Source organism: Colletotrichum lupini, chromosome 3 (assembly GCF_023278565.1).
Source record: "Colletotrichum lupini chromosome 3, complete sequence".
Classification (NCBI taxonomy): Eukaryota; Fungi; Ascomycota; class Sordariomycetes; order Glomerellales; family Glomerellaceae; genus Colletotrichum; species Colletotrichum lupini.
The window spans coordinates 383519-408569 of NC_064676.1; the positions used below are offsets into that span (position 1 = coordinate 383519).

General features: G+C 50.2%; 7 protein-coding genes and 1 non-coding gene across 8 annotated transcripts; 4 read left to right on the top strand and 4 right to left on the bottom strand.

Annotated features, from left to right (window-relative positions):
* Positions 1 to 611: 611 nt before the first annotated feature.
* On the bottom strand, positions 612 to 3949 carry CLUP02_04836 (MIP family channel protein; the record flags this gene model as incomplete). Its single annotated transcript, XM_049283846.1, has 4 exons — positions 612 to 1401; positions 1545 to 1918; positions 2633 to 3273; positions 3331 to 3949. 4 exons carry the CDS (start codon positions 3947 to 3949, stop codon positions 612 to 614), a joined length of 2424 nt encoding a protein of 807 aa, XP_049140989.1.
* Positions 3950 to 4898: 949 nt separating this feature from the next.
* Positions 4899 to 5210, bottom strand: CLUP02_04837 (uncharacterized protein; the record flags this gene model as incomplete). Its single annotated transcript, XM_049283847.1, has 1 exon — positions 4899 to 5210. The coding sequence occupies one exon, from the start codon at positions 5208 to 5210 to the stop codon at positions 4899 to 4901; it is 312 nt and encodes a 103-aa protein (XP_049140990.1).
* Positions 5211 to 6481: 1271 nt separating this feature from the next.
* On the top strand, positions 6482 to 11005 carry CLUP02_04838 (kelch repeat protein; the record flags this gene model as incomplete). The annotated part of the gene is made up of 10 exons (XM_049283848.1): positions 6482 to 6626; positions 6680 to 6775; positions 6837 to 7536; positions 7592 to 7614; positions 7729 to 7912; positions 7987 to 8325; positions 8664 to 8695; positions 9420 to 9909; positions 9977 to 10669; positions 10720 to 11005. The coding sequence occupies 10 exons, from the start codon at positions 6482 to 6484 to the stop codon at positions 11003 to 11005; spliced, it is 2988 nt and encodes a 995-aa protein (XP_049140991.1).
* Positions 11006 to 11146: 141 nt separating this feature from the next.
* On the bottom strand, positions 11147 to 15256 carry CLUP02_04839 (uncharacterized protein; the record flags this gene model as incomplete). Its single annotated transcript, XM_049283849.1, has 5 exons — positions 11147 to 13445; positions 13506 to 14096; positions 14171 to 14195; positions 14500 to 14532; positions 14611 to 15256. 5 exons carry the CDS (start codon positions 15254 to 15256, stop codon positions 11147 to 11149), a joined length of 3594 nt encoding a protein of 1197 aa, XP_049140992.1.
* A 1325-nt stretch (positions 15257 to 16581) lies between these two features.
* On the top strand, positions 16582 to 18339 carry CLUP02_04840 (uncharacterized protein; the record flags this gene model as incomplete). The annotated part of the gene is made up of 1 exon (XM_049283850.1): positions 16582 to 18339. One exon carries the CDS (start codon positions 16582 to 16584, stop codon positions 18337 to 18339), a length of 1758 nt encoding a protein of 585 aa, XP_049140993.1.
* An 864-nt stretch (positions 18340 to 19203) lies between these two features.
* CLUP02_04841 (glycosylhydrolase family 61-5) lies at positions 19204 to 20340 on the bottom strand (the record flags this gene model as incomplete). Its single annotated transcript, XM_049283851.1, has 4 exons — positions 19204 to 19257; positions 19315 to 19980; positions 20044 to 20193; positions 20248 to 20340. The coding sequence occupies 4 exons, from the start codon at positions 20338 to 20340 to the stop codon at positions 19204 to 19206; spliced, it is 963 nt and encodes a 320-aa protein (XP_049140994.1).
* A 1567-nt stretch (positions 20341 to 21907) lies between these two features.
* On the top strand, positions 21908 to 21987 carry CLUP02_tRNA074. Its single transcript has one exon. It is a non-coding gene; the product is annotated as a tRNA-Thr (tRNA).
* A 1194-nt stretch (positions 21988 to 23181) lies between these two features.
* Positions 23182 to 24707, top strand: CLUP02_04842 (mannan endo-1,4-beta-mannosidase C; the record flags this gene model as incomplete). Its single annotated transcript, XM_049283852.1, has 4 exons — positions 23182 to 23184; positions 23332 to 23526; positions 23600 to 23926; positions 24000 to 24707. 4 exons carry the CDS (start codon positions 23182 to 23184, stop codon positions 24705 to 24707), a joined length of 1233 nt encoding a protein of 410 aa, XP_049140995.1.
* Between the last annotated feature and the right edge of the window lie 344 nt (positions 24708 to 25051).

A 25051-nucleotide genomic window follows, 5' to 3' on the forward strand; every position in this document is an offset into this window, starting at 1 on the left:
ATTTAATTACTTATTTAATTACTTATTTAATTACTTATTTAATTACTTATTTAATTACTTATTTAATTACTTATTTTACTATTTATTTTTATAAGTAATTATAACCGTAGGTAATTGCAACCGTAGGTAATTACGACTATAAGTAATTATGATAATACGTACGGAGTACTTATAGCTGCTTTACGTAACTACTGCGTATATGCGCTAGGTAGCCCGTGGGTAGGTATAGCGGGGTAAAAAAGTTTAGAGTTCAGAGGGCAGGCTCTGATTGGTCTAAAAAGTGGATTACTGCCCGGATAGCCAAACAGTACTGCCCGGATAGCAAAACTCATCTTCATATTTCAGTGGCCATGATCGTGAAATGACCCGTCCCTATACACGTCTTTGATCAGCCTTCCTTGACGCCCATTCCAAGTATTGCCGTTGCTATCTTATATCTGATCTATTCTGTCCTGTCTGAGGTTTTATGGCCAATCTGCAGGTGGCTAAAATCTCATCCCACATATCTCCTCAATAACTTGTGACAGCCAAAAGATTCCAATACAACCTGACGCTATCCCGTGCGACTCTGATTTTTCAGAGACAATATGATGGCCCTCCAATCACGCCATTCAGTCATCTTCCTTCCTCGGGATGTTGAACGGAGAGTCACGCCCAGTGTAGATGAATCCATCATACACGCAAGCACCCGCGATACCACCAACAATAGCAGCAGCCCAAGGCGCCCACAGCCAGTAGTAAGAGTCATGAGTGAAGACATCCGAGCCATAGCCAACGATAGCCAACGCAATACGTGGACCAGTATCTCTGGCACCATTCATGGCGTACCCAGTGTTAATGCCCAAGGCGGAGCCGATGGCCAGCAAAGCCAAGAACATAGCAAAGGGTTGCGTGCCCTTTGGCGGCGATAGGTTGTTCTTGTCAGCCAGAGCAAACACGATAGCCACCAGCGCGGCCGAGGCAAGGAACTCGGTGTAAAAGGCGCCGGCATAAGGAAGTCCAGACTTGGGAAAGGTGAAGAAGAGACCGGCAGTGGCATGTTCCCCGATCAAAGTGCGGGCAGCGCCGCCCTCGTACTCTGCAATGCTGGTGGAGTAGTTCAGATAGACGGCAAGACTGGCGAAGGTAGCACCCAAGACCTGCGCAGCCAAGAAGCCGGGCACTTTGCGCCAGGGGAAGCCGCGGAAAAGGGCGAGGACAACTGTCACGGTTGGGTTGCAGTGTCCACCTGATACGCCACCGGACATCCATACGGCCATAGCCACGCCGGCGGCCCAGGCCAGGCGGCACTGCAAAAAGTCACCAGCATTTTCGCGGATGTCGGCCGACTGGTAATTCAGACGCGTCTCGCATTCCACACCTGCTCCAAAGAGCAAGATCATGAAGGTACCCCAGAATTCACTGTGCATGTGTGCGGTCAGCATCGGATTGATTCTGAGAGCTCCATTGCCGTAAGGCATCCCGGTGGGGGAGGCTCCGGTGGGGAGCCATGTTCGCGATTGAAGTGATGTAAAGATGGATCCAGCCGATATTCAGGTACTCACGCAAATTCCTCCCGCCAGTAATGACGGATTTGGGCCCATGTGTTTGGTGGCCTGTCACTAAGCGCCCATTGCGGCTTGTGTAGGCGCGTCTCTTGGTGGGCGGCGACTGGCGCGGCCGGCAGTACTGGCTCGACGTCTTCGTGATGTGGGTGAACCTCCTGTAGGGAGGCACGTCGCATGGATAGGGGCGACACGAGTCGCTGGCCATTGAATGATGGCAGTTGGAATGTGCCGGTGCGTCGTCGATGCCTCGAGAGGAGCGGCTGGCTTTCGCCTGGATCGTGAATCGATGACGCGGGAGACATATCCTCGTGAGTCTGTTTTATGGCAAGCTGGTTGGATCTGATGCCAAAAGATGTCGGCGGGTTTGTCACCTGACAGAGGGGAAGTGTAGGGACAATATTTGTCTCTCAAGATGACGATGCCTTCGTACGAGGTGTGTTGTTTTTGTTTGCCTCTCATCGATCCACAAAAACCGGACGGCAGCACGGTTGCTTCTGCATCCCGTATCAAGTTGATCTACATGTTGCATTGCGTACCCGCTCATTAGTCCGTATAGTTGCCGAGGCCAAGCTCCGATTTGGTGGTGCAAGGAGCTGGAAGACAACAACTCCGGATTTATCTGTGGATTTAGACACTATTATGGAGAACGCTGATAAGTTATCGCGCAAGCAAGACCAGTCGATGCGTGATTTTTCTGGGTCTAGAAACCTACGAATTTGAACTTTCCCTGTTTTTTTCCAAGGTTATTGGACTACTTGGCGTGTTAGCTCACCGACATCTCTGATGTCAACAACATTGGAAGAAATTCGTGATCTCTGGAATACAACTGGGAGAATATCAAAGAGCTCCTCGTACCCTGCAGTTTTTGTCTTGTTTTTGTCTTGTTTTTGTCTTGAGTCTCGCACATTAGATGCGCGGATGTTGACAATCGTTCTATCTTGCAGGTGTTACAATTGCATGCTAAGTTGGCTCTATACAATGCCACTCAGAAATCCGAAAAGAGAAAGAGCTTGTGAAACCAGCCTGCAAGCAAATCGGTCTATGAGCATGCTATGATTCTTCCATCACTTCTGTCTGAAGCGCACACTTTGCGCTTGTGGCCGTTTGGCTGTTCCCTTCGATGGGTTGGCTGGCACAAATTCCTCGATGTTTGATGCTGACTCGTTTAGTTTAGCCTGTGCCATTCCGAGCTGTTTGTTCTCAAGATCAAAGACCGTGTACACAGCCGAAAGCATAGGCGCACCAAAAGATGCTACGTTACTGTCAATGGGTTCTAACGGAAGTGTGCACAGGGAACTGCCACTCTTGTCGGTGACGGGTGCCCCGTTCTTCATGAGGGGGATGAAGATCATCGACAGAGGGACCTCGACCTTGGCCGTCTGGAACTCGAAGTTGAACTTGGCACCCGAATCGCCGCTGCTGCACTTCAATGCCTTCGTTCCATCCTGTAGTGTTTGGATATTGATAGCCGGTCCGATTAGATCCAATATCTTTGGTGGGAAGGATAAGGATGGGTTGCCAGTATCAACGAGGACGGGTGGGAAGTTGTTTCCCCCAATTGCAGTTGGTTTGGCATTCTTGTCTGCCGAGAAGGAGAAGGAAGTCCAAGGCACGATGAAGTCATTCGATTTGAATAGCTTCTGTCCAACGAGAGGGATCATCTGCATTTGTCCTGTGAACTTGGCAGTGTCCATCCCGCCAAACACGACGCTTCCAGTAGGCGACCCTAAGCGATGTCAGCAAATGTCAAGCGTACATTCAGAATCCAAATATGGAAACTAACTGAAATCATTCAAGTATACACTGTAAGCCAGCGACTTGGTGAGCCCCTGGGCTTTGAGATTTTCTGGAAAGTTCGTGTACGGCTTAGCATTATTGGCGAGAACGGACGCCTCTGAGCTCGAGGGGCCGACGCCCAGGATGGCAATCAGGGGTGATGTCAGCTTGCCAGTCTGACCCAATCCCATAGTGTTATTTGAGATCGATGTGTTGCCGACCGTGACTGATTCTGACATGAAGGTTCCTTGAATTTCAACACCATTCGCGTACGTAGCCTCGAACGGAGAGCGATTGGCATTAAAGGTAGTTGATTTGGCGTTATCAAATGCACCTGAGACGCTAGAGTTCCTGCCGTTGCTGGCGGTGCATGTTGCCAAGCGGTCTTTGCATAGGCGGCTGTTGAGCTGAGGAACCCAGAGATCACTGCTCCCTGTGTCGAAGATCGCCAAAACTTGTTGCGGTGGAGATCCAACCGAGATTTGCATCGATGCAACGAAGTTGCTGTTAGGGTCGGCCATGCGGGTGAAGGGGATCTCAACAGTCTTTAGACATTGAATAGACTGGATTAGGCATATGCTCGTGACCAGCAACGGCTTTATCGCAACCGTGAAAGACGACCACATCGTGCTCTGTGGTTGCGAACACGAAGTACACGCGAATTAATGGATAAGTATTCAAGTGAAGAGTTGCGCGGCAACTGATTAGCTTGTATTGAACGTTGTGCTTATTCAATCATATCGGCGGGAAGCTTGATCATATTATAAATGCGTGCGAGATTCCCATTATGCCGAGTTTCTATCTCTTGGATTCTCCCCATCCGTCAATGGTCCTATGACTCTCTTTCCGGCCGAGTTTCGGGTTTACCTACCTGGGGGTAAAGTCATGAATCGTCGTGACACACTGGTCTGTTTTGTATGGGCGAGAATTTTCCGCGGCTTCAGGATAAATCTTTCGTTACGGCCTAGCTCGCGTTCCGCTCAATGGCTCAAGCGCCGAGCTTGGGCACCATTCACCGACATTCAACTTGGGAAGATAAGTGCGCAGCAATAGGTAACCCCATCAACCTTTCGATTTTTACCTAACTCGACTTCCTTCGGACGAATTAGAGTTTTATTCGAGCTGGTTCTTGAGTTAGAAAGTGTTTCCTGCTATTCCACAAGATCACTGTTTGCCCTGGTCTTACTTCAGGCAGATGGCTGATCTCCAATGAAAGTGGATAAATCAAGACGCTTAGTGCAGATCTGAGTTGGCACTTGGGAGTTTGTCTGGCGAATGGCCACTTAGTTGTGTTGCCAGTGCCGCAAGTGAGGTTACTTCTGGCTCCTGGATTCCACTACACAGGAGTGAAAGCGAGCACAAAGGTTAAGTAGGTCAACAACCGTAGTTGACTCCTGATGTAAGCATATGTGCATCTTTCTCTCTTCAACGATATCTGAAGTCATGAACGCATCGGATTAAGTCATATTGCGCATCCCTGGTTTCTTAACTGCACCTATGACGGTTTCTATCGAGCTATCTCATTTTTCGTGCCAGAACCATAAAGACGAAGCTCTATGTGGCCGCTGCATAGGCTCATTGGGAGGCTCTTGCTGATTTGATTCTACCTCCACTTACGGTTGTTCCTTTTGATTTTCTTCTACAGTCTCTGCCCCCACTTGCGGTTGTTCTCTTTGAGTTTCCCTTAACGTCTCGTCGTTCGGTTCGCCAGGGAATGGGGGGAAATGAAACATACTTTTGTGCGGAATTGTTATCTGAATCCTGTTGGGTATTGTTTCTTGGCTTCTCCTTCGGCACCATACTCATAGCTTGTAATTGCAGCGCACTTTCGACGGTCTTTGGCGCTTCTGATTCAGCTGAACCTTTCTCATACTCGGAGTCATCCATGGTCTCGGTTTTTCTTGTGGCAAAACTTCCGACGATAGAAAGTGAAGCTTAAAACGACAGGCATTGAGTGGTACTTGATGTAGCTCTTCTTAGCCTAATGCCATGATGTTCTGAGAAACTTTCTTATTTATGACGACCACTATTATAATTTTGCTCTCGATTTTGAAAAGACTAGACACAACTGTCTATCTTCGCCGGTGAAGGCAAAGCTGGGTTGTAACAATGATCTTTCGCTTTCTCATCCAACTTGAAATGTACTCCATGGAGGCAAACTGTGCTTTTACGGTTCTCACCAGACTCAACTGGAATTATGGAGACTGATTGGGATTCCATCACTCGGAACTAGTCCAACATTTTGTAGCCCAGAATGTGAGCAATTTGTCTACCATTAGGCCGGAAATACAGTGAAACAGCGATAATTGGATCACCTTCTCATGTCCGAGCCGAACGAACAGAGAATCTGGAAAGTATCAGCAGGGTGCTGCACAGTCCCTGGAGCAGCCCCCAAATCGTCAAGGGTCTGCGTTACAGGGATGATAATCTCGCTATGCGTATTGCCGCGGGCGATTTTGGCCCACTGTCGGCCACGATCTCCGGCGGAATAAGGCTTGTTGCACCTTAAGTTGATTAAGCTGTTGCCTGTGTTTTTGGTCCGTGGGAAACCCCGGGTGTCATCTTTGCTAGCCCGCCGCCGTCGTTCTGTTACAAAGACTTTACCCCAAGATTCTCAAATCTTTTGGAAGTGAAAAGCTCGGTCGGTCAGAGCCAAGCTATAGCATACCATTCAGTCCAGCACATCATCACCTTCTATGTCGTCTTCCAGGAGACTGGTACCTAAGACAGGCCATTCAGAGACAGTGAGATTGTTAGGCCTTTCTGAACAACGTGCCAACGCCACAACAGGCTGCGAAAGGGACGAGGGTTTGGAAGCCCGTCAGCACGCCAAGGGCGCTAACGATCCTTCGCGAGCGATTTTGCCCAATGCCAGGGCATTTTGGCTCATCGCCTCTGATTTAGCGTCATGGGTCTGCAGGCTTTGAGCATGATTTGGGTTTGATGTTAATTTCGGCAGCATCAGCCTCAACCGAAGCCAACATTGCGGCCGCTCCCTTTCCCAGTTTCATGGAGCCTTTCCTTCGAACATGGCGGGGAGTTTGATGGCTGAGACTTGACTTTCTCCTCATCGTTCCTCACTTTTTCGTTGGTTTTGGCGTTTTCGTCGCGTCGTTCGTTTCACAACTGTTTTATTCACTCTTTCATTTCACGAAACGATGATGCTCAAGCCGTCGGTGAAGGGAGCTTTTCTGGGATGTGTGATGCAGCTGCCCAACCTGGCGAATGCGCTGTCGAGACGCGCCTGGGAACTGTCAGATGTACCCTCTCCCGAGATCTTCCTCCGTCGAGCAGAAGCAAGAGGTAGTGGATATCAACATTTGAACAATCGAATTCAACTGATTTAAGCCATTTAGTCGTTGTTCTTGGCGACTACGCCTACATCGATGGCGGCGAGATCTCTCAGCTCGACGCGCGAGGTAACCCGATAACGTCGCGAGGCTCCAACGCAGGTCAGTTACTTCAACGACGAAGCGATCGATCCCGACACCTTCTCACGCGGTGGAATCCTAGTCAACTCCACATTATCGATCGATTTGACGACGTCATGGTCCGCAACCAGCGTCAGGATCAGGGAGATTTCGAAGACGCCGAAGACTATGGACCAACAGGCGATGTGGAAAAACGACGCAAAGAGTACATTCTGGATTTGGGGCGGACATAGCCCATTCGGTGCTCCATTAGACGAGCCCACGTCCTGGAAGTTTGAAGCAGACGGCAAAGGAGGTGGAACATGGTCCAAAGAGACGCCAGCGAACCCAACACTTTTCCAAGAATTGCGACGAAATGAGGGGGGCGCATTCGCTAGTACCCCCGACGCCGGGTTCTGGTTTGGGGGACAATCGTCAGGCTGGACGACATCTAACCCTTACTCGCAGCCACTCCCGGGCATCTTGTCCTACAACATGACCACGAGGTCTTGGGCAAATGAAACAAATGATGCCTTCTCCAAGTACGGCACTTTGACGGGAGGCTCAGCCGTCTACATCCCGACTTTTGGTTCGAATGGTCTCATCACCATAATGGGCGGCGCAACATGGGGTCTCGAACCTGATCAGGCGAAGCCTCTCGGATGGCAGGACTTCAGCAACTTGACCTTCATGGATCCAGTAACTAGAGATTGGTACTGGCAAAAGACAACCGGAAATGCGCCCACTCCCCGCAGCAATTTCTGCAGCGTTGGAGTCGAAGGCAACAACGGAACCTACGAAATGTGAGCATTTCCATTGATCTCATACGACTTTTCGTTGATACTAATGAAGTTTTAGCTTTGTGTTCGGCGGCACCAATAGTGAGACAGGTTCAACTTATGATGATGTCTTCGTTTTAAGCCTTCCGGGGTTCTTCTGGAACCAAGTCGCTTACGAGTCGAAACATCCAAGGAGGAATCATTGCTGCGCATTAGTTGGCCGCCGTCAAATGCTGTCAGTTGGAGGAGCGGATGGCAAAACGGGATATACAAGTGCCGACCCCTGGCCGCAAGGACTCGGTCTCTTCGACATGACAGACTGGAAGTGGAAGACGGACTACGACGCAGACGCTAAGAACTACGAAAGTGCGAAGACAGTCAGTGACTGGTATCAGCAAACGTAAGTGAAATGAGCCTAGCACTTGAAAGCTGACAGCATGAGCCAAAGTGCTAACATCAATCTAGTGGTATCAGTTCCGTCCAGTGGTCATCCAATGAAGTTCAGGCACTTTTCAGGAAGTCAAATACAAACACAACTGGAGAAACCAATCATGATCCAGCAGAGAACAAAGATACCAAGGGATCTACCCCACTAGCCGCCATTGTTGGAGCTGTAGTTGGAGCCGTCGTCGGTGCCATCATAGGGCTTGCTCTATTCTGCTTCGTCAAACGCCGGAAGCAGAAGCAAGCCGCCGAAGCAGCGACTGCACTTGCTCCATATCCTGACCATGCAAAGGGGGATGGAGCATACCAGGCTTACTATCACCCTGTGGCTCCAGGGGAGTTGCAGTCGGATGTACCACAGACTGAATTGTATGGTGGATCAATACCTAAGCATGAGATGTGGGCAGAAGTACCAAAGCATGAGATGAGTGCCTCTGGAGTTCATCACTACACCGTTACTGAACTCGACTCCCACAACACTCTACTGGGACAAGGGGATAGAGATCACTCCAAATTCAGACATGATCTGCAATAGGACACGCAATTTCAATAAACACGAATTTTCAAACACCCGCTGCAGTTTAGATGTCAGAAAAACGCAAGTAATCTCGGCGTAGCATCAATGTTGCCTTCAGTGCATTCGTGATCCAATCAAACAGGTTCACAACACTGTTCGGCTGCAGCATTCGGTAACAATGCTCAATTAGTCTCCGCTCGCCAGCATATCTGACCCAAAATGGTATGTTTATGACCTGGGAGAAGTGACGACTCGGCCCGGGTGTCTCCCACCGGCTTCGTACGCCCATTCGAGCGGCACATGATCGCCACATCACTCAGACTGCAATGTCGCACAAACTCCGCTTAGGAACATCATCCGAACGCATCTGGCGTAAATCTAATGGAACATTGAGATAAGGTACCAAACGGGAATCCTTCCGCAGTGGAGCTAACGCGCACTTCAGTCCACAACCTCTTGCCCTTTTGGCTTAATCTGTAACGTTGAAGTGCACGATGCCGGTCTATCTCACGTCAGCGATGTTGAGTTTCTTGGCTGTGTAGCACAGCACAGCGAGAAGAGCGCAACCAATCCTGAATCTCGTTGAAATAGTTTATCATAACGATTTTTATATCATTTCTGCAAGTGGTGCACCTACAATCAGTGCCCACACCCCACGATGTCTTGGCGTGCTTCTGAGCTTTTCCAGGGAGAAAGGCAGGTGGGTAACCTAAAATAAGAGAAGAAGGCCGAAGGATTTCCATTTACTACTGGAGACTGCCTTATATAAAGCTTAGGCTACCTCGAACGTAGCTCCAGCACTTTTCCCCCATGGCCTGATTAAGCTTCATCATACGGTACCGTATATTCAGCAGTCGGAGATCACCCTTCAAGATGTCATCAACCAAGAAAAAGATCTTGTTCCTCTGTAACAAAGATTATGGTCAGGCTAATGTCATTCTTTCAGCTACCTACGCCTTGATAAAGATCAACCCCGATGTCGAAGTACACATTGGCTCACAAGCAGGCTTTGATTCTCAGCTCCGCCGCTTCGTCGACCAATGCAACAAGGTAGAAGGAGCCCCGGCTGGGAACGCCGTCAAGCTACATCCAATCATCGGCCTCTCCCACTTCGAGGCCGTGGATAGACCTGACAATCCGGCGCTGGCTACTTGGCTTACAAAGCCAGGGCTCGTCAATACGTCCCGCAACATGCTCACACTTGCTGGCCTCGCACTTCCATGGAGCCCAGAGGAATTCTTCGAGACTTATAAAGCTATCGAGGAAGTCTTTGAGGAAGTGAAGCCGGATGTGACTGTGGTGGAGGCGTTCTTCGCGCCAGCTACAACATTTGCCAACCAAGCAAACATCAACTGGATTTGTCTGGCTCCAAATACTATCAAAGAATTTGCGCTGCCAATGCAACCCAAGCTCGCAATGCTGTGGAAGTATCCCATGTGAGTGCAGGTAAAGTAGAGTCGAAGCTATAATTTCTAACTAACATCAGCCAAGTATACAATCAAGCCTACCATTTCCGATCCCACTCCATCTAGTCCCCCTCAACGTTTTCTTCAACCTCGTCGCCGGATACGGACTCTTTGCGGATTCGAGATATAAGCGTGTCTCGGCACATCTCGCCAAACATGCTGGACCCGGCATCGAGATCATCACCTGGAACGAGCTTGGCCTTCTGAAAGCACCACCCAAGGGCCTTCGAATCCTTGTCGCCAATAGTCCCGACATTGATTTCCCCTTTGAGACCATCCCCGAGTCCATCACTCCATGTGGTCCTATCACCCGCGCTGCCCCCAAGATTGAGATCGAAGATCCTGAACTTGCTGAGTGGCTGAGTCGAGGGCCAACAGTCTTCATCAGTCTCGGCACGCACCATTTCTATGATCTTCCGAAGGCGACTGAATTTGCGCATGCGATTCGAAATCTTCTTGATCGAGCAGAAGAACACAAGGGTGGTTCTGAAGATGAAGCTAGACTCCAAGTCCTTTGGAAGATGCCGCGCAAGTTGGACGAGAATGAGAACGCAACCGAAGACTCTGGGCCATGGCTCGATGTCAAGGCAATCATGAATCCCTTCATCAAACAGGATAGAGTCAAGATCACGGACTGGTTTACTGCCGAACCAAAGAGTATCCTAGAGTCTGGCCATCTCGTGTGCTGTGTCAGTCATGGCGGCTCCAACTCATTCCATGAGGCTTTGTGGTAAGCACCTTCTCAATCAACTCAAGAGCTCTCGCTGACTTCCAACCTAGTACTGGTATACCACAAGTCGTTCTGCCAGGTTGGGGCGACTGCTATGACTTCGCTATTCGGTCAGAGATCTTGGGCATTGGGAAGTGGGCCAACAGGAAGGCCAAGCCTTACTGGGAGAGAGAAGAACTTTCCGAAAAGCTGATTGAAGTCGTGCTTGGCCCCCAGGCGCAAGCGATGCAGGAACAAGCTTTAGCACTAGCCAAGCGGCATCCAGAAGGCGCTGGTCGAGAGAAGGCTGCAAGAGAGATTCTGGATCTGCTGGAGAAGAATGAGGAGAAGGTCTGATGTTTTGGTTCCTTCGAGATCACAGTCTTGTTATTAATGTCGATTGGATGCGCAAGAAGGGCAAGATTACATCAAATCCATCCTTTTTGAGTTTCAAAGCCAAAGCCTCAACCCAGTGTACTTTCCAACGATGTCCAATGGTCACTCATCCTCCACAGTAGCCGCGAACCTTCTATCTCCCTTCCACCACGGACGCTCTTCTGTTTGTGGCGACTCAGCACTTTTCGCTTCCTCGAAAGGGAAAGAGGTATCAGTCGATGTGAATGATTTCTCTTTGTCTTCTCCATTCAAGTCCTTTGACTTCAACCTTTCGGGATCCAGGTATTGTGTATCTGCTCCACTCGCCCTCAGGCAATCCACGATCACGCCATGTCCAGCCTGAAACGCAAGATGCTGTGCAGTGTACCCTTGTCGATCCTGCGCGTCAACGTCTGCCCCATTACTGATGAGCATCTCTACCATGAGAATGCTTCCTGTCCATGCTGCATGGTGTAAAGCCGTCCATCGCTTGTTGGTGTTGAGGATCTGTAAGTTTGCACCTTTCTTAACTAGCAACTCGGCAACACTAAGATGGTCTTGGAGGATTGAGAGATAAAGTGGTGTCTGACCCTGGCGGGTCTGAGCATCTATATGCGCATCGTGGCGTAGGAGCATTTCGACAATCGGGAGGGACCCCTCTGAGGCCGCGTCATGCAAAGGCGTACGCCATGACAAGTCCTTGGAGTTGACGAGATGCTCCGCTTTCTGGATCAGAATCTGGCAGCATCCAAGATGAAGCCCAGTTACGGCCTTGTATAATGCGTTGTGATCATTTGTGTCAACTTGAGTTGGATTCGCTCCGTTTTCGAGTAGCAGCCAGACGGTTGAGGCGGTTCCTCTGGCTGCTGCTAGATGCAGAGGTGTCATTTCGTGTTTGTTCCTGGCGTCGATCTCGGCCTTGTTCTGTAAGAGTATCCAGACTATATTCAGAGAGCTTCTGTCTTGATCGCCGCTGGTATTGTGTGCAGCCAGATGAAGAGGTCGGTTTCCCTTCTTGTCCGGCTTATTGACATCTGCACCACCCTTGATCAGCTGCCATACGGTCATCTCTCGCTTGTACTTCACGGCCCAGCTCAAAGCAGTCAATCCCTCGGAATCCGAATTATTCAAACTGACACCTCTTTTAGCTAAGCGGCTGATGATGTAGTCTTGGCCCTCTTGTGCTGCCCATCTCATCAGCGTCCACTCCTCTGAGCCCGGTGACTCAATTGATGAGCCTCTGTCAATGAGAGTCTTAACGATCGACTTGTACCCCTCTCGTGCTGCCCAGCGTAACGCTGTGTATCCATCCTTGTCAGACGCGCTGACCTTTGCTCCGGCCTCCAGCAGGATACTAACAGTCCTCTGGTATCCATAACGGGCAGCCCATCGCAAACAAGTGTATCCCTCGGAGTCTTGGAGCTCAAGGTCTGCCCTTTTCTCTATGAGAATGTTGATAAAGTGTCTGTGGTCCATGGCCGTCGCCATGTGTAGGACCGTCTTGCCATTGGTGTTTTGGATGTTGAGATCCGCCCCTGCATTGATCAGAAACAGCGCGAAATCTTGTTGGTTATGGGCTACTGCCCAGTGTAATGGGGTATCTCCGCTTTTTGTTCTGGCATTAAAGTCAACATTGGTGGCCTTGGACATCGCTCTCCTGACCAGACTCTCAAGCCCAAAGTAAGCTGAGACATGCCCTCCAGAAACTTTTGTCTGGTGCGAGACCCTTGGGTCTGTCATCGTTCTCAATGCATTGCCTAGCTTAACTTCGTCTGATGCAAAGTCCCAGGCCAACTTGTAATTACTTCCTTTTACTTTGGGCACCTCGGAGAAGTGGTGTCCCCAGTACGCCGCTGCGTAACGGAAGAGAGGATACATCTTGCAGTGCTTATTGAGCTCTTCCCCAGAGTAGCAAGATTTCTGACTTGAGGCGTGGAAAAGACAGTTTAAACAGGTTTCCAGAAAGGTAGCCTGCTCATCTCTGATTATCTCTTGAGCCAAGAGGAATTCCGCTGCAGTGGCATGAGCCAATCGAACAGTCCTTTCAGATGCAGAGCCACCGGGGACAACGACGATAAGGCCGATGCAGGCTGATAAAAGAACTTCTTCCGTACACATATTGGATGATGTAGGCAGGAGATTTTTTCTCGGCTCATTGTCGGTGAACGAAGATGGTGGGGCACTACGAATTGCGACAGCGTGTAGAAGCTCATCGACAGTGAGAGCTCTCTTAGCGAAAACGACCCAGGACAAGGCATGGATAGCCAAAATCCTTTTCGAAACGGAGTTCGTCTTTATGCGGTCCATTGCCTGATGATAGACTTCTTGCGGGCTTGCTGAGAGGTGTGACAATTTGTTGATGAGCTCAACGAGACTCAGAGTTGAAGCCAAGGATTCGATATGAAGATGTGCAAGAAGAAACCTATGTCAAATGTGAGTAATGCTCAGTACCTTCTATTCTTGAATGACTTCAGTGACTTACATTCCTTGAGACTTTTTCATAATTGCTGTAATGATCTTGTCTTTGAAGCACGGATCCGCTATGCGGCCGTTCTCTACGACCTTTTGAAAATCATAGTGGTTTTCGATGAACTTTTCGAAGTAAGCTTTGACATCAGCTTCATCGGCCTTGACTTCAAATTTATGATCTGGGCTTATCATTCGATGGAAATGGGATCCCGGCCTCGACGTGAAGACCATCCTGAAGTTCTTCGGCAAGTCCTGGCATCTCCTTAGGAAGATCGCAAGAGTGTTTTCAACGGGGCTGTCGAGACATTCGTCAAGAGCATCTACCACGAAATAAATAGTGGAAAACAATTCCGCTTGCGATGCAATCATTTTGAAGTAGTCCTCCTCAGTTGGGACTTGTCGAGTCCTTTTCCAGGTATTAACGACGCGCTGAGTTTCGGGGGAAAAAACCTCCTGATTTTGTAAGAGTTGCAACAGTATTGTGGATAGAATGTCGGTAATCCCCTGTTCGGAGTGTTTTGTGTAGTCAAAGTAAAAGTAGACACAGACTTCCTTGCTGCGATGTCCTATCACTCGATTGGAGATATGATCGATGATGATAGATCTGCGAAGTTTTGATCAGTACAGGCTCTTGAGATCGAAGAAGGACTGTGTCATGATCAAAAGTCCGATGCTTACGCAAGAATTGTTTTCCCAGATCCAGCTAAAAGCGCCCTTTCGTTAGGTCTTCAATCTCATTTTGCAACGAAGATATAATCTTACGGATTCCATAGCACCAGAATTTCCGAATCTCTCCAGCACACCATTTTTCAAATGCCGGCAGTTGAATGATTGCATGTCCTGCACCGGGAGTCTTTAGAGCGATTTGCAATGTTTCGGTTTGCATCTTTGCAACATCCAGCGGGCGTGACACTAGCCTCAGCCAGTCCGCGATATGTAGTTCTGGACGGTCCACTTTCTTTGGTGAGAACAGGAGACACAATCAGTTCGGACAGATGGAAACGAACCAGTAGCGCCAGAAGTTTGATAGTAATGGTTTGCTACACAGAATTGACGGGTCGTCAGCTTTTCTAAACTTGAAGACCTTCAGTCAGAATCGCTGTCTCTTGATCTCCTACCAAAGTACATGTTGTGGCCTGAATGATATTTATCTCCCATCGCAATGTCCGCATTGCTGCCTGTCGAAACCAACCCTTTCGCTTTGCCGTAGTTGTTCATCGAGATATTATTAGACGCGGCATCAAAGTCCGAGTCTGGGAGGGATGGGTCCACTTCTGACAGAGAGCGGATTGCATCCTCTAGGCCGCCAACTTGCTTTTGCAACTCCGCACTTGCCTTGAATATCTGACGAATAGCTAGTATCTTGAGCTTTTTGAGTATGTCTTGCATCAGGCTTTCTACTTTGTGAGCCTTGCCCAATGGTACGACTTTGTTATGATAGAACTTGACAAGAGCGGACCACTCTTTGGCCTCCTTTTCCTGGTTCTTGCCGCCCTCAATGTCTTTGAAGATGTCGCGTAAAGTGGAAGCCCGCTTTTGACAATCGCCCAGTGCGGGTATAAGTTCCTTCTCAGCCGCGGCGTCTGGTTTCTCGGCTTTCAGGGCTTCATGAGCGAGTTGCAGTGTGTTCTCGACGAGTGGGAGGCTTTTCCCCACCTCCTTGAAGGCTGCGGGTAAACCCTTGATGTGTTTGATAGCATCGAACGTAGCCAACAACGACTGGATGACAGTAAGAGTGCTTGCTGTGATGCTCAGAGGATCCATGTTAGAAAGCTCTTAGCCCAAGGTAGGCATCCGAAATAGCCGCCGTTGGAGCGTTTCTGGAAATAGATGCGCAGGCTCAAGCACTGTGCTATGACTGACATCAAGGAATAGCCGCGGTTGATCAAGACGGCTAAGTTGCAAACTTCAAGATATGTTCCAACTAAACAACTCAGGGACAGAGAAGAGTTCCGGATTCAGCAGCTTCTCTATGTTTAAGCATTTGGACCATGCTCTCGGCCGAAGAGCCAACGAATCACAAAGGAGATTTCGCGCCCACATCATTGCGCCAATCTGACTTGCAGGGGACTCGAAGAACAGAAGCATGCCACGGGGGCTGAGCTTCACACCATGATATCGATGGCATTGGGCTATCCTACTGGCTCAAATCCCCACGTCGCTTATCCCAAAACACGTCAACACTGCCACCATCATCGAGCGGCCGGCTGCAAAGTCTTACCGCATGCATATATATTGCATGCCAGCCTGCTTGAAGTGTTCGTTGGTGTGCAACGTTCTACAAGCGTTTCGCTCTGTTGGTTTGAATGAATAGTTGGAAATGCTGTTAGAAGAGGTGCGGCCTCAATGCAGGGTCCAGCTTTTGAGTCGCAAGATCATTCACTAGCTTTGGTTTCATCTCGACGCTGCGCTCTGGCTTCAGCGTTTACCGCAACCTCGTCAGTCCCTCTCCGTAAGTTGGTGTTAGAGATCAATTGCCTTAACCCAAGTATAACCAAGTACTCTGCCTCTTGACGTGGTCTCCTACACCTCGCAGTACATTAGCGCCAATCTAGCGCCATTGGCCGCATATGTAAGCTGCGACAAGCCGGTTGACTTCAAGGCAGAATCCAAGGCGTCCATGAGGCAGCTGCATTTCTAGTATAGCCTGCTTGAGAGTCATGTCCGGTCCCTGTGTCCAAGGATGAAACGGGGCAAGTGACGGCCGGAGCGGCGACCTGTCTAATCGGAGCAGCTGGATAAACGGCGAACGGGTGGTCTTCTTTTCATCGCCGCACGACACATGACCGCCAACACGAACCAACAACCACCCTCAGAGCCAATGACAGGAACGCTCGATGGCGGCCTTCAGAAGCCGACCGGCAAGAAAACGTTTCGAAGAGAGCCGAGCCTATCCCGCGCGTTTCCCTTCGGAGCGGCGTGGCTCGGGATGGGATGACGCATATAATAAAGCAGCAGCCACACTACGCACCCCGACTCTAGCAAATTGGGACCGTGTCGCATTATCCACATCTGGCAGTTGACAGTATGCTTTGAAAGTCAATAATTCTTCGCTCCATCAAACACCCATTCACCTTGCATTCAATACCATGGTTCCAGCGCTTCCCTATTCTTCACGAAGAGAACCAACCCCACAGGGAGATATTCCAGAAGACATTGACTGGAGCGAATCGGAACCCGACGTAACACGAAGATCCTACAGACAACACCATCGTCACACAGAACCAGTCGACAACTTCGAAGATCTTGCCTCACAATTTGCATGGGACGGAACTTACGCCGATCCAGATAGCTTGAGCCCTCATCACGAAGCAAGATTTGCTACCGGCCAGACAGTCCCGTATAGGCGCGGTCACCTAGAAGGTTTCGCAGACCCTTCACGGCACAGAGGTTCCCCGAACCGAAAACCCCCGCCTCCCGGTCCCAACGAGCCTCAAGGGTTCAGTCAACAGCCTGAAGGCCCAGCAATGAACTACTACGGAGTTCCTCCTCCTCCACCACCTCCCCATCCTGGCGTATATCCAATTCATGCGCCTCCAATGCCGTATTATACTCCAGGACCTCATACTGCTGGTTGGAAAAATCCGATGGGCGGGCCCCGGTCTATGGGACCACCACCATCTACATATCCTCCACCGATCGAGCCTTACGGTTCTTACTATGTACCGCATCAAGGACCAGTCCACTCTCATCCGTACGCCGCCACACCTCGCAGTCATGCTTATTATACCGGCCCTCGCCCACAGACTACTTTCCCCCGTCAACACAAGGATCATTACCCACCGTATCCCGCACCGCAACAGCCAGTCGAGGGATATTATGAGGAAGCAAGCGCGCCCAGATCGAAGAAGCAGCCTAAGCCAAGACAGGAGAAGCCACACAAACGAACAAGTCGAGATGATGACATAGAAGAGATGAAGAGAGGAATGGAAGATCTGGCGTTCAGGCAACAGCAAGTGGATGATGGTCGGAAAGCTCAAGAAAGACGCGAAAGGAAAAAGGCATCAGATGCAGCCTTGATCAGACAGGTGAAAAAGACTGTACGGAAGGAGCTGGAAAACAATGCCAGTGCTCTGAGAGACATTGACGTGCGCTCAGAATTGAGCAGGCGACTCCTCCGCTCCGATATTGGCTCTAGGGGTTTTTCCACGCCTGCTCCGTCAGTCTATGATGAACCGGATGCTGGCCCCATTATACAAGCTACTGCCAAGGAAATCTTGAAGGCAGTACGTGGACAGTCGCTGTCAGATCTTGGAGGCTTTCAAGCTCCTCACAGACCATCTCATCGACGAGCTGCATCAGAAGTTCCTTACTCTGGCGGCAGCCATCCACCACTACCAAGAGACAGTGATGCTGCCGCAACTAGCAACCCCTTCATGCCAAACCAAACGATCTATGGTCAACCCCCCTACCAGGGACCCGATCCGCAACAAAGACAAGCCCAGAAATCCGAAGCCTATTGGACCGGAACAGTGAGGAAGTCTCGAACGAGGAGTGGAAGCCACTCTGGGCCGCGATTCCAAGGAGATACGAATACGCCACTTCACGGTAGCCTGTCTCCCGGTGACAGCGGCTATGCTTCACCGGAACCGCTGAGATCGGAAAGACCATTCGACCAATCAAGGGCACGAAGGGTTTCATTCCGAGATAGCGACGGAGCATCTCGCCTCAGACGTGAGGACGTTCGAGGTGAAGAAGTGGTTGACTGGTCGGAAGATGAGGTCGAGGTGCCAGGACACCCCCAAAGACGAACGAGAACATGCAGAACTGGGGCGCCTGGGCAGCCAAACTTCACAATCGAAGTAAGGGGTCCACCGCCAACAGCGCCAGAGGTTGGCTACTTCTAAGAAGCTAAGAAGGGGAGGGCTGTAATTACTTTCTTTGGGGGGGAGAGGGGGGCGTTTGCAAGCTATCACCAGGAGGTAGTACGGGATGTAAAAGCGTGCCTGATGTCTGTACTATACCCCCAATCATGTAGCATGATTTTGTCGTTTTTGCAGTATTGAAATACTTTGTCGACATAAATTGAATGACGATTATCATAGGTTGAACATCACCGGCGAACCCTTTTGGTCTCCCATGCATCACGCGAAAGTACATGAAGGGAAAAATAAACTCAAATCCAGTACTCTATATCTGAGTGAGATGGGCAGGACGGAAGACTTCCATTTCGATTGCATCTAATTATCATTGAGCAAGCCTGATTTTGCTATTTGATTTTTCTTGAAAACCTGCTCCGTGCCCTGTCTAAACTGTCCAGTATGTGCTTTTTCTATTGTTGAGCACTCATGCTTCAATATTATATATCAGTATCATTCCTTAATGGATCGCAAAAGGCTTGAGTTTAGCGGTTCACGGAGCCATATTGTGGAAGCCGTGCTTCCAGAGTACTATCACATGCTTCCGGTCGAAGAAATCATATGTCATCAATATGAAGCCATCTAAGGCTAGAAGTATCAGGCTTCGTGTATGGACATATGATAGAGGCACTGCACGAGAAGTGGTGATGGTGTGATGCTAGACTCTTGTTGGCAGACTAGCCTCTGTAAACCTTGTATGTGACATACAACAAAGCAAACCCCAATTGAATAACTCACCAGCCTGAAGAATAGTAAGGTCTCTCGGGCTTGGTGCAATCGTTCTCAAGACGTCTTAGTTGACGTTCAAAGATACGGCCCGCACCTTGACATTAGTTCGGGCTCTTACAAATTTTAACCACATTGGTAATAGTAGGGAGCCGAAACAGCCTGACATGTCGAGCCCGACTTTGCGCATCGTCAGCATCAAGGAATCTCCTACGATTTTAGAATAAATCAACTTACAGCACAAGTGGTACAGCCGGTGTACCCTTCGCCACCACACTGAGCATACTTGGCAACAGTGCAGCCGGGCAGCCCACCAGAGGCCGTCGGCAGTGGCACGCTCGATGCGGTTCCAGTAGGTCCAGAGCCAGCGGTGCACGTCGACTCGCAGCCAACGCAAGCAGCACCGGCACTCTTGGTCGAGCCTCCGGCGTACACAGTCGGGCCCGGCACGACGTAGGTAGTCAGGGCCCTGTGAATATCGACAAGTATGCCAGCATCAGAAGCCTTGTAGGCGCCAGGGAACGAGACGGTTCCGGGAGAAGCACTTCCTCCGCCAGTCACGGTGAGTTGGAAGCAAGTCATGTACAGCTGGGCGCCCCCGCTCGAGCCGGCCGCGTGCAGGGCGATGGACTCGGCGCGAAGGAGGTAGTCTCCGGCGGGGATGTCTGAGGGAATCTTCACCTGGACTTTACCACAGCAGGTGTTCATGTCCTTTGATCCCCAATTGTCACCGTCGCCGTTTGCACTGCCGGCCGCGGCGGACCATCCGTCTTGGTAGATCTTGAACCAGCCGGTCGAGCCGTCGGCGGTAGTAGCGTCGGAAACCTTGGTCATGTAGGCAAGGACGGGGCCGTAGTGTGCGCCTCCGATGGCTTCTTGGGTGCATGTTCGGTCGTTGGGTTGCTGTAAGCGAGGACGTTAGATCTTACATGGAACATTCATATCGAACAGTGTGGTTCAACGTACCTGATGCATCTCGACCACAACTGAGGATCCGGCCTTGACCACACACTTGCGAGCAACTGGGCCGCCGTTGGCATTGCATCGAACATCGTTGGAAGTGACGTCTTGAACGGGTGAGTTTGAAAGCGGGAGTCGGGCACATTGGCCGCCAAACTACTACCAGTTAGCACAAGCTTGCGATTTCCCATTTCAAGGGCTTGGGCATACATCTACTCCATCAACCCACAGAGCCTGAAAGGTCGCGTGTGCTGAAACCTGGTTGGCCGCGATCGCCAACAAGGATAGAATAGCGGACTTCATGACGATCAAAGCTTGGTATACGGTAAGAGTTGACTGATGTCAAGGAGGATGGCGTGCGCAAGAAATAGCTCCAACATGCTCAACCTGGGTTCGCTACTATATACTCGACATCTCAACCGACTTTCCTCCCGGTCATTTGTAATGAAAGTAAATGAATCGTCTGATCCAACGTAGGAATCTCATAGCTGTGACTCTTGGCCAGGATCCCTCACTACCCTTGACGGGGCGACTTGACGAGTGAGCGAGCGTGTTGTAAATGAAGGTAGGACCCCGTGGACGTGGAAGGCACACCGCAATCAATTGATCCTTGACGCATGCTACGTGCCATGCTCCAGAACTTCCCCAGATTTTTACTGAAAGGCTGTCAGCGGCAGTCTACTAGTCTCGGTAATTGGTGGATTTCGGCAGTAGGATGGGATCACGGAGGGCCAGCCCCGTCGTTGGTACGCCAAATGCGGGAATTGTGGCTTTGGTTCCGTTTTGTTTAAATTGGCTGAATCCCAAGGTCAAAGCATCCATCTCGATAAGTCTGAGGAGAGCTCAAGATCAAAGTTGTGTTTGTAGTAATTGTGCGAGTGACAAAAATTCCTACAGATTCGAGTTTGTGCAACTTTTGGGCGCTGGGTAACGCAAACAACCATTGTTTGTATTCCCTACTTGAGATTGGCAACTTGACAGAGCAGATGCTAAGAGTAAACTTGGTCAACATGTTAGGAGAAGGCCAAAAAAAAAAGTGACAGGTGGCAGTCTAAGCGGTGGCCTTGATGCAGCTCATAAACCACGCACTCGTCGACAGGCGCTATACCTTGTCCCTGGTCCATCACAGCACGGCTGACTTTGACGTGGCATTCTGATGGCAGTTGCCTTGGATCGCCGAAACCAAGCGATGCCAGTAGAGCAGACCACCGGATGTCTAGTTTAGCTTTCGGAACCAGTGTCAAGGCTGTGTGAAAGCATAGAACAGTTACTAACTTCTCCTCCTCCGGTCCATTCCTAGCGGCTCATGTGGTATTTTCAACAGTACTCCCCTCGTTCCCACTTTGAGAGGAGTCAAAGTAAGTGCGAAGCTCGCAACATTCATGCTCTTGTTGTATCTCAGAACTCCCTGTTGACAACCTGGGATTGATGGGTATCAACAGTGATTCATATAGTCGCAGCCTCCGTCTCAAAACAGCCCAAATATTCTCCCGCTCAACCACTTGAGTTGGGCACAAACTTAAGTCATACTCTTCTGACTAGTACACGTTGTGCTTGGTGAAATTGAGAGAAAGGTTCTCTTTAACCTTCGACTTGAGCTTTGGATTTGGGTACATGTAAGGATTAACGTTCTCAGAATGATACATCTTGCCGATATCGACCGGTTTTACCGAGGAATCGATCAAGCTACTGGAGGGTTTCAGCCCACTCTGCAGTTCAAGCGCTTCTGCGCATGGCCTGCATGTCCATCCATATTGGGTTGTCCTGGGCCAAGTTGCCAGGCCCCAATTCTCAAAACCCACTCAACTTCCACCCATCGTCCCACTCGTCGTCGCCCAACATATTCTGCACTCTGGCCGCACAGAAGCAAGCCTTGTTGGCTAAGTGGTATAGCGTCTCACTAGTAATAGTGAAATGAGAAGATCGGCGGTTCGATTCCGCCACGAGGCAATTTATGATTCACTTGATGAGTTTGATTTTTTGACTTTTGCTATAGCGATGATTATGATAGACGCTAAGCTATCATCGTGTGCGTACTGTGTCTACCGTGAACTTTAGGCATTCATTAACACATGGCCATTTTTTTTGATTTGCCAGATAGGACTTGCAAGGCTTCACAGTCGTGATTTGTGTTATGTTATCTACACGGGTGCCAATTCTCTCTCCATCGCGAAAGTTGTTAACAATTTCAAGGACCACAACCAAAATCAGAGCTACTCCGCATTGAAAGTAAACAACCCCGCACTTTTCTGGAAGCGGATTCTGCACCAGCATGAGATGAAGTGTAACCCAACGTATTTTGATGGCCAAGGCACATCCATCTTCCGACTCTCGTTCCAGTAAACGTGTTAGTTACAAGAAGCGCCGACTATACCTCATGTTGATGAAGGCATGATGCCAGGAGACGCAGGCGGCGCAGCAATCGAGAGCATTGCAGCCTGGGTGGTTCTTGAATACAGCTGGAAAGGCTCAGGAAGACAAGCCGGCTACCCGACGCGGGGACATAGCACAATTGTGGGTTGGGGAGGCGAGACTGAGATCGGCTTTGCCAATTCCCCATGTCAATTGTTCGGACGAGCAGGAAGTTCATCCCGTCGGATAGATGGCCCTGACGCTAGGTCTCTCTTGGCTTGAGCCTGCAGTTGAAGATCGCTGTACTTGACTGTTGGCTCGAGGAGCTGTCAAACTCTGTGGTGTTCACTCGAAGGGCTTTATTGACCTTTGCGACGCTTCCCAAGGGATGAATATGCCTACGGGCAGATTGGTCAAGGCTCATCTGCGACTTACCATGACCCGAGAGTCTCGGGCTCAGTGAACAGTCGCGGGAATGGCACCATGGACGCTACCCACTTTGACATCTTGAGTGGGAATTTCAACCAGGTAAGATCGCATCCCAGCCGTCTACGAAGAACGTTTTGCCAATTCCACACCTCGATTCATGTATCCTCGCCTGTGCCTGGTCTCATTTGACAATTTGCCCCGACCCCAACTTTCGGACAACCATCCTCCGCGTTAAAAGCAGCATAGCGTCCCGGTCCCTCACCTTGGCATCTCCAACTTCCCCTCCGCGTGCCCCGGTCGACGCACCCGTGGCACGCGGCCCAACGGCCTCCGTCGTTCGAATCGGGAAACGCCCCGGATCAGATGGTATGGTTCGGATCGCGTTTCCTGCAATGATGTAAACTTTTCCGAGGGTGAGGGTCAATATATATGGCACGTAGCCGCGAACATGTGTCTCCGCCTTGTCGGGCTTTTCGCGTGTCTGGCGAGAGGATTATCTGGAATTGGTTGCAGGCCTTCCCGTCAATTGATCCAACAATGCTACCTCAACTCTCCGGTCTGCTCTCCATTGGCCTTTTGGCCAGCGGAGCCGCGTCCGCGGCTTGCATCAGGAAGGGCTTCGTCACGGTCAAGGGCACAAAGTTCCAGCTCGATGGCGAAGACTTCAACTTTGCGGGTAGCAATGCCTACTACTTCCCTTTCGACAACGTATGTGACCTGCAAAGAGCAGCCCAATTGATTGACTTTAGCAAGATGTGACGAAACTGACCAAGCTTTCTAGAACCAAGCCGATGTCGAGGCCGGCTTGACGGCAGCCAAGGACGCCGGGTTGAAGGTCTTCCGCACATGGGGCTTCAACGACAAGAACGTCACGTACAATGCTGGTGGTCTACCCCAGTATGGCGGCGAGGGTGCTGGCGACACAGATATCGTCTTCCAGAGATGGGAGAACGGCACTTCCACCATCAACATTGAGGCCTTTGACAAGGTCGTCAACGCAGCGGACAAGGTCGGCATCAAGCTGATTGTCGCGCTCACCAACAACTGGGCCGATTACGGCGGCATGGACGTCTACACGGTCAACCTGGGTGGGAAATACCACGACGACGTGAGTAACCCCCAACTTTCTTCCACAAACAGAACTCTGCGGTACCCGAATGCTAACCAAAATACGAACCTAGTTCTACCACGTCCCCGCGATCAAGGACGCCTTCAAGCGCTACGTAAAAGAAATGGTCACCCGCTACAAGGACTCGCCAGCCATCATGGCCTGGGAACTCGCCAACGAACCCCGCTGCGGCGCAGACGGCACCCGCAACCTCCCCCGAAGCGACGACTGCACGCCCGAGCGCCTGGGCGCCTGGATCACCGAAATGAGCGCCTACGTCAAGTCCCTCGACAACAAGCACCTCGTAACCTGGGGCGGCGAGGGCGGCTTCAACATCGAATCAGACGACTGGGCGTACAACGGCGCCGACGGGAGCGACTTTGACCACGAGCTCGCGCTGCCGAATATCGACTTTGGCACGTTCCACTCCTACCCTGACTGGTGGAGCAAGACGGTCGAGTGGACGGAGCAGTGGATCCGGGATCACGCGGCGTCTGGGAAGAAGGTTGGGAAGCCGGTTGTGCACGAGGAGTATGGATGGTTGACGGCCGATAAGAGGCTTGAGTACCTTGGCAAGGTGGACGACACGCCGAGGACAGAGGTGCTGGGCAAGTGGCAAGCGATTTCGCTGGAGGAGGAGATGCCGGATATGTACTGGCAGTACGGGTTCTCCAACTACTCGTATGGTCGCAACCATAATGATGGGTTCACCATCTACCTGGATGATGCCGAGGCCCAGCCGCTTGTTTATGAGCATGCCGCCAAGGTCAACGCCCTTTAGACATAGTGTTCAAAGTATATATTTTTGCCTATATAGTAATACGAGCTACTGTACAACAGTCGAATTGCATTGGCCGTTCATTGAAAAACTCCAATCGACTTCCGTATAAGAACTTTTGTATTCTAGGCCAAGTTATTATTCTCAGTTACACAACTTGGATCGCCATATGGTGTAAAGTAAACCAAGGTACCAGCTAGGTTCACTTGACATTTGTTACTGTGGACAAGTAAAGAATACATGTAAGCGAGTCAACTTCTAAACAAGGGTATATACAGCTGGCAGGGAAAATCTATGTCCTATGAAATGATCAATCTATGCTTCAAATCAACGCTCATCAAACTCGC